This window comes from Acanthisitta chloris, unplaced genomic scaffold (genome assembly GCF_000695815.1).
Source record: "Acanthisitta chloris isolate BGI_N310 unplaced genomic scaffold, ASM69581v1 scaffold18104, whole genome shotgun sequence".
Classification (NCBI taxonomy): domain Eukaryota; kingdom Metazoa; phylum Chordata; class Aves; order Passeriformes; family Acanthisittidae; genus Acanthisitta; species Acanthisitta chloris.
This window is the reverse complement of record NW_008671196.1, coordinates 62,962-71,544: the sequence shown is the minus strand read 5'-3', so window position 1 is coordinate 71,544 and position 8,583 is coordinate 62,962. Positions and strand designations below refer to the sequence as shown.

At 50.7% G+C, this 8,583-nt stretch overlaps 1 protein-coding gene across 1 annotated transcript in view; it reads left to right on the top strand.

Moving 5' to 3' along the window:
- The window catches only part of IGSF10 (immunoglobulin superfamily, member 10), a 10,411-nt gene extending 1,876 nt beyond the window's left edge, over positions 1 to 8,535 (top strand). The window contains 5 exon segments of the mRNA XM_009074014.1: positions 2 to 345; positions 841 to 3,672; positions 4,456 to 4,860; positions 5,466 to 6,345; positions 6,477 to 8,535. Coding sequence (XP_009072262.1) covers positions 2 to 345; positions 841 to 3,672; positions 4,456 to 4,860; positions 5,466 to 6,345; positions 6,477 to 8,535 — 6,520 coding nt within the window.
- The last annotated feature ends 48 nt before the right edge of the window (positions 8,536 to 8,583 follow it).

Genomic DNA, 8,583 nt, shown 5'->3' with positions numbered 1-8,583 from the left:
TGTTTCACGGCCTGAGCAGCTTGGTACGGCTACACATGGACCACAATCAAATTGAATTTGTGAATCCCAATGTTTTCTATGGACTCACTTCCTTAAGGCTGGTCCACTTGGAAGGAAACTTACTTCAGCAGCTGCATGCAGACACTTTTGTCACCTTGCGCTATAGCCAAATATTCAAAGTATCCTCCCTGAAGCACATCTCTCTGTCTGACAATGGGCTGACTTCACTCCCACAAGAAATGTTTTCTTACCTGTCCGAGCTCGAGAGCATTTACCTTCATGGAAACCCCTGGTCCTGCGACTGCAGCCTGCAGTGGTTTGCAGAGTGGGCACAGGAGAGACCAGGTGAGCTGAATGCCTTGTTTATGCTCTTTAATCCTGTTGTAGCATCTTATTCTTCCTGATACAGGTAATTGTCCTTTATTCATTTATTTATTCTCCCAGAAAAGACTGGAAGGTAGGTTTTTTGTAGGTGTGTGTAATCAGGCTAAAGAGATTAATACCACTCAGCTTCCCAGATGAAATGAATCTAGTGGTCTTAGCCTGTTCTGAAGTGCAGCTTTCCTTAATAGAACATTTTACTTGGCCAGTCCAAAGCTTCTCTGCACCAGGAAAATCCACAGGGAATAGAGAAGCTAACTTGTGTAAGGAACTGGCAAGAGTGAGGACCACATTGCACTCAATTTGAGAGACTCAAGGACTTCCTCTGTTGCTGCTATTCATATGTTACTCTAAGATTTGGGTTTATGTTATTTAAAAGAACCACTTGTTGGTAGCTATGTCATTTTTAATACTAAAACTCATAGCACAGAGAGCTGACTGCAGTTTTCTTCCCTTCAGATGTTATAAAGTGCAGAAAAGACAGAAGTTCTGGTGTCCAGCAATGCCCAGTCTGTGCCAGTCCCAAAAATCATAATGGGAAAAGCTTTGTGGATCTTCCTTCTGCATCTCTCACTTGCACTAAGCCAGCAATACACTACTCCCTGAAATCCATAAACCTTACAGTGCCAGACGATGGGGATTTCAGTTCTGTGTCTCCCAAGGATTTCATAGCTCCAGTAGGGTTTGTGGTTTTGAACATGACTGACCAAGCAGGAAATCGAGGCAACTTGGTTTGCAATGTCCAAAAGCCTAAAGAAATGTCTCCTGTCTCATTTGACCAAGACAGCAGCAGAATGGTGCTCAGAAACTCATTCTCAGCATTCCTGGTGTGTGGCATTGATTATGGACACATCCAGCAGCTGTGGAGCATCCTGGCACTGTACAGCAACTCTCCCTTAAAACTGGAGCAGACTGTCCAGGCAACTGATGTGCCTTTTGTTAGTTACAAATATAAACAGATATATGCTGAAAAAGATGAACTTTTCACCAATGTTGAGGCTGAGCTGAGAGCTGACCCAGCCTGGCTGATGCAGAGCAAAGTGTCCCTGCAGCTGGACAGGACAGCCACCACACTCAGCACCCTGCACATCCAGTACTCCATAGATGCCCAGCTCAGCCTGCCTAGTGCTGACAACAACCAGGTGAGGAACAACTGGGCCATCATCTCCAGGGACAGCAGCACCCAGACGGAGCACACCGTGTTAGTCGGGGGCACCGTGGAGCTGGGGTGCCAGGCAGCTGGGCAGCCAGCTCCTGCTGTGGAGTGGATATTGGCTGATGGGAGCAAAGTGAGAGCTCCTCATATCAGTGAGGATGGGAGAATCATTGTTCTTAAAACCGGAACGCTGACCTTGCGCACGGCTGACGCGTTTGACACGGGGCTCTACCACTGCATCAGCACAAACGGCAATGATGCTGATGCTCTCACGTTCAGAATCACAGTGGTTGACCCTCACGTGGAGCACAGCAGTGTAAATGGAGCCCAGCTGTCCACAGCTGTTGGCAGCACACTCTACCTGCCCTGTACATCCACAGCTGCTCCAGATGCTGCCGTTAGCTGGGTGCTACCTGAGCATGTGGTCCTCCGTCAGTCTGCAGGAAACAAACATATTTTTGACAATGGCACCTTGAGAATCCAAGGGGTGACAGAGAGAGACAGTGGCTACTTCCGATGCATCACAGCCAACCAGTATGGTGTCGACCTTTTGGTTTTCCAAGTGCTAGTGAGACGGGATGGAACCACTCCAGAGAAAAAGCACAGAGCTGTGGAAGATTGGGAAGAGGGTGACGGCTCTGGCAATGCACTGCTGGGCTCTGCTGCAGCACAGACACATCTCTCAGCTACTCCAGCCACCTTGACAGCTCAGCTGGAATCTGCTGCCTCAGCAGCCAGCAGCCAGAGCACACAGAGCGCACGTCAAAGGAGCAGTCAGAGGAAAATGCCTCACAGGCCCTACAGGGACAGAGCAGGCAGGCGGTTCAGGGGACACAGGAGACAGTTTGTTTCCTCAGCCCGGAGAGTCGACCCACAGCGCTGGGCAGCTTTGTTGGAGAAAACAAAGAGGAACTCAACAGTGACAGACAAACAAGGGAAAGTTGCAATGAAACCCCCCAGTCGTGTCAGTAAGTTCTCAGAGGTACCTGGGGATGTGGAGGAGACATCTGGTGATCTCATATCACCAGAAGAAGAATTCATGATTCCAGTAACAGAGAAAGCCCCACTACCTTCTCAGGGGAGAGCAATGGAAAGTGTGATCACTGCAGGGCCTGAGGGGGCCACAAGTCACACTGCTGCCACGAAAACCTCCCTCCTGGCTGCAGAGACAATAACTCCCCTACCCTCTCCTCTTCCACAGTCTGTGTCACCTGCCAGCAGGCGGCCACAAACATATCTGAAACCTACAGACTCATGGGAAAGATCTGATTTGAGTCAAACATCAGCAAATGATGTAAAAGAATCAACCGTATCAACTGGTGCAAGTGGAACATCCACACTCTTCCCTGCCAGGCAAATGCTGGTGTATTCTGGGAAAAGTAATAATCAGCAACTAAACTCTGCGTCCACGACAGAAGCTACAGACACCAGCGGGGCTGTAACTCCCCAAAATTCAGCAGACAAGCTACATGTTTTTACTGAATCTATTGATAATGTTTCCACCCAAACAGATCACCAGGTCCCTGTGGTGACAGTCAGTGCAACAAGCCCTGAATTGGGTCCCATTTATTTTCACAGTGCTCAGAAAGGAGGAACTCCTAAGCCACCACTGGCCTTGACTATCACTACTCATCAGCAAATTCAGGTTATTCAGGAAGTTCCAACTCATACAACCCAGATCCAGCAGCAATACGGAAGACGAAGGAAAACTTATGGCAGGAGACGAGTTGTTAGACCAGGACATATTCCAGGTAGGAGAGAGCACCGATACAACTTTGGGAGGCCAGGGTCTGCCAGAGGAAGTACAGCGGTGGCTGCAGGTGCTCAACTGAATATGAAGTACCTATCAAGTGTACCAACTTCAAATAATTTAAGCAGCTCCATCAATCCATTTAGACAAGAAGCACCCCTGTCCTCCCCACCAACCATGAACATGCCATTGGAGCACCCCATGGGTACCCACCAAAACACAGCATTCCTCAGGGAAGAGGAAAACAAACATAGTGCAAGGCAAAAAGCTGCCACCCCAGTCATGTCTGTCACTGCAAAGGGCACTGCCACTACTGCAACCAAAGGAATGAAGCTGACAGTTACATCTGCTACTGCTCCTCAACCTGACACCAGACTCACTAAAGGTAAAATATTCAGAGTGGGAGGAAGGAGAGGTCAGAGAAGAAAGAGGCCTCCCAAAACACCTGCCCTGCAGAGTGTGGCTGTAGGCCACAGCACTGCAGCCACCCCCATGGTGAGCACAGCCACCTCCATGGTAACAGCAGTTACATCCCCAGCTGTGCTTCTAAAACTTACACCTGCAAAATCTCTCCCTGGGAGTGTCAGCATGGTCTCTGTGACTGAAATGCCAGTGCTGTGGATCCCTGACACCCCAGAGGCACTTCAGCACGTATCCATGGCAGTCACACAGTTGGCCCCAGTCACACTGAGGAACATCCAGTCAGCCACATCACCGCCTGGCAGTCCTGCTCAGAGTCCCACTATGGCTCTCCAAACCACACTGGTCACAGAGAGCAACACCCAGTTGGCCATGTCACTGCTTGGCAGTCCTGCTCAGAGTCCCACTATGGCACTCCAAACCACACTGGTCACAGAGATGAACACCCAGTCAGCCACATCATCACCCATCAGTCCTGCCCAAACCCCTACCATGGGGCTCCAAACCATACCATGGCTGGATGAGCCTCCTGGGGCCATGAGTACCCAACCTGCTGCAGTCAGTGCCACATCGAGGGCAGTAACTGCTCAGCACATCAAAGCCACCACCATGGCAGGAGAAAAATGCCTGAAAATGGGAGACAGAGTTTGCCAGGAAAACCAGGCAGCACAGTTCACACCCCCAGCAAGACCCAATTCAGCCACAGACACCACTGCTCCTGGCACTCAGCATCCCACCCCACTGCCAGCACCGAAGACAGCTGTGCCACCTGCACCTACTGCAAGAACCTATTCTCCTGCACATGAGGAGATCAGATTTCAGCTGAAGCCATCCACCAAAGTCATGGAGAGGGGCAACATGCTGACTGTCAGGACACTGACCACACCAAAGTCATCACAGATGGTGGCTCTGTGGGGAAGGGACAAGGACAGCTCTGTCAAAGGTTGGTTTGAAAGGAGACGAGACCAAGAAACCACCACCACTCCCAATCCCATCACCTTGGGCTCTGCAAGCAGAAACCATTTTGCAAAGCCCAGAATCGTTGGAGGGAAATTGGCTGCTTTCACTGTGCTGGCAAATTCCGATGCTTTTATTCCTTGTGAAGCTACTGGGAAGCCCCGTCCAACAATACAGTGGACCAAGATATCATCAGGTGAGCGTGATGAACCTCCCTAGAATTTACCTTCTGTTAGAGTCCTGTAATTTGTCAGCTGTTCTCTGTGCCAAACTCAAGCATTGCTTCACTTCAGAGCACTGTGAAATACCAGTGAAAGGTGAACTTGGAAACAGAGACAAAAACAGAGACCCTAACACTTGCTGGAGCTTCTTAGTGCTGATTCTGGGACAGCTTTTTAGGGAAATTTAAAAAAAAAAGAAATATGTAATCTCTATTTAACCTCAATTCTGTGCTTATTGTGAGAAGAGTTCAATATTTATTGTGTTACCTGCTATTCCAAAACAGTGAGACAAGTGAAAAGAAAGATCCATGGTGACAGACCCTCAAATCTGGTTACAGGTGTGCCAGGTTTGGATCACAAATCTCATCTGCTTTATCTGTCTCTACTGGGGACTCAGCTGTGTTCTCACTTTAAAGCTTTGTCACTCTATATGCAAAACACTCTGATTTCTCTCTGTCTTATCACTATAGGTTATTTGGGCAACGCAGACCAGGATGGGGAACGGGTATTCAAGGGATTGAGAAAAAAGAAACAGAGGGAGGTTCTGACATGTTGTGCTGTTGTTCCCTTTCTTCCACAGGGTCCGATGCTCTGGAAGGTAGCACCAGCAGGTGGACAGTGTTTGCCAACGGGACGCTGTCCATCACCCGGGCAGGCCTGGAGGACCGTGGGCAGTACCTGTGCACTGCAGCCAACACACACGGCGTGGCACGGCTCCTGGTCACACTGTAAGTGGTGGCTTACCCACCACGCATCCCCGCCACCGCTTCCTCTGGGAAGCCTGTGGCAGTGGCGTGCAAGGCCACGGGCAGGCCCCCTCCCACTGTCTCCTGGGTTCTAGCAAATAAAACCCACCTCTCCCCAGCTGCCACAGGGAATGACAAAGTTCACATGGAACCAGACGGCACTTTGGTTATCCATGAAGTTACTGTTTATGACAGAGGTCTCTACACATGCCTGGCCAAAAACCCTGCAGGCACCGACACACTAACTGTGAAGCTGCAGGTTGTTGCGGCACCTCCTGCCATCCTGGAGGAGAAGAGACAACGTGTGGAAGGAAATACGGGAGAAAGCCTGAAACTGCCTTGCACTGTGCAAGGGAACCCTCAGCCCACTGTCCACTGGGTCCTCCCTGACGGCACAGAGGTAAAGCCTCTGCAGCTGGTACACATGAGGCTGTTCCTGTTCTCCAACGGCACTCTCCACTTCAGCAGCATCATCCCTTCTGACAGTGGGAACTATGAGTGCATAGCCACGAGCTCCACTGGCTCAGACAGGAGGGTGGTCAGCCTCGTGGTGGAGCACAGGGAAACGCTTCCAAAAATAGCCATCGCCTCTCGAGAACTGACTCAGTTGAATTTTGGGGATAAGTTGCTTCTGAACTGCACAGCAACTGGAGAGCCCAAGCCCAGGATCATCTGGAGGTTGCCCTCCAAGGCTGTTGTGGACCAGTGGCACAGGTATGAGTCTTTTTTTTTCCTCCACCTCTTTGAATCTTCAAACACTGCTCCTCTGGTGCTTAATAAGTGCTCAGTATTCACTCCCAGCACTTGATTCCATAATTCTTTACTTCTCTCTCCCCCCACAACAGGATGGGAAGTCGGATCCATGTCTACCCTAATGGATCCTTGGCTATTGAGGCAGTTACAGAAAAGGATGCGGGTGACTATCTGTGTGTTGCAAGAAACAGCATTGGGGATGATCTGATCCTGATGAAAGTCAGCATCACAATGAAACCAGCCAAGATTGACCACAAACAGCACTTCAAGAAACTAGTGCCATATGGCAAGGATTTCAGAGTGGACTGCAAGGCCTCGGGATTACCCACACCAGAAATATCCTGGGGTTTGCCAGATGGGACAGTGGTTAACAACGTGATGTTGGCAGATGACACTGGGCGCAGGTCTCGCAGGTATGTCCTCTTTGACAATGGAACGCTCTACCTCAACAAAGCTGGAGTGACAGAAGGAGGAGATTACACTTGCTATGCCCAAAACACTTTGGGAAGAGATGAGATGACTATCCACGTTACAGTCATCATGGCAGCCCCTCAGATAAAGCACAATTACAAGACATACCTTGCAGTGGCAGCTGGAGACACAGCACTGCTGGACTGTGAAGCTGCTGGAGAGCCCAGGCCACAGATATTTTGGTTGCTGCCTTCCAGTGAGATGATCTCCTCATCCACAGACAGACACTCCCTGCACACCAATGGCTCTCTCTCCATCAGCCACATCAGGCTTCTGGATGCTGGGGAGTACATGTGTGTGGCTCGGAACCCTGGCGGGGATGACACCAAACTGTATAAGCTGGACGTGGCTGCTAAGCCCCCCATCATAAATGGTTTATACAGGAACAAGACAATCATGAAGGTGACAGCAGTGAGACACTCAAAGAAACACATCGACTGTCAGGCAGAAGGGACACCTCCCCCTCAGGTTATGTGGATCATGCCTGACAACATTTTCCTAACAGCCCCATATTATGGGAGCAGGATTGTGGTGCACAAAAATGGGACACTTGAGATTCGGAACATCAGGCCTTCGGACACAGCAGATTTTATCTGTGTGGCACGTAACGATGCAGGAGAGAGCATGCTGGTGGCACAGCTGGAGGTCACAGAGATGCTGCGGCGACCCATGTTCAAAAACCCATTCAACGAGAAAATAATAGCAAAACCTGGGAAAACTATCACACTGAACTGCTCTGTGGATGGAAACCCTCCCCCAGACATAAGCTGGATGCTGCCCAACGGCACATGGTTTTCCAGCAGCATCAGGACAACCCAGTTTCTCACAGGAAGCAACGGGACCCTGACCATCTACAATCCCAAGAGCGACCAAGCCGGGCGGTACCGCTGTGCTGCCCGGAACAAGGTTGGATATATTGAAAAGCTGATCATCCTGGAGCTAGCCCAGAAGCCCAATATCCTCACCCGGCCTGTGGGGCTGGTGAAGGGCATCAGTGGGGAGCCGTTGTACCTTCACTGCCTGGCTGATGGGAGCCCCAAACCCAGCACGGCGTGGACGCTGCCCGGGGGCCGCGTGCTGGACCGACCACAGCTCAGCGAGAGGTACCTGCTGCTGGAGAATGGCACCTTGGTCATCCGGGCAGTCACCACTCACGACGGAGGGAATTACATGTGTAGGGCCCACAATGATGCTGGTGACAGCTCTGTGACCATTCCTGTTGTCATCACAGCCTACCCACCACGGATCACAGGCAGGTCCCCGCCGGCTATCCATACAGGGCCAGGGACGCCAGTTCAGCTCCACTGCATGGCGCTGGGAATACCAAAGCCAGAAATTACCTGGGAATTACCTGACCACTCCATACTCTCTACAGCTCACCAGGGCCGAGGATCTAGGGGCAAGCTGCTTCACCCCACAGGGACTTTGCTCCTGCAGAATCCCCAACCCTCCGATTCTGGTGCGTACAAGTGCACGGTGAGGAACCCCTTTGGCAGCGACTTCACAGTAACATACATCCAATACCAAAGCCAGAAATTACCTGGGAATTACCTGACCACTCCATACTCTCTACAGCTCACCAGGGCCGAGGATCTAGGGGCAAGCTGCTTCACCCCACAGGGACTTTGCTCCTGCAGAATCCCCAACCCTCCGATTCTGGTGCGTACAAGTGCACGGTGAGGAACCCCTTTGGCAGCGACTTCACAGTAACATACATCCATCTGAACT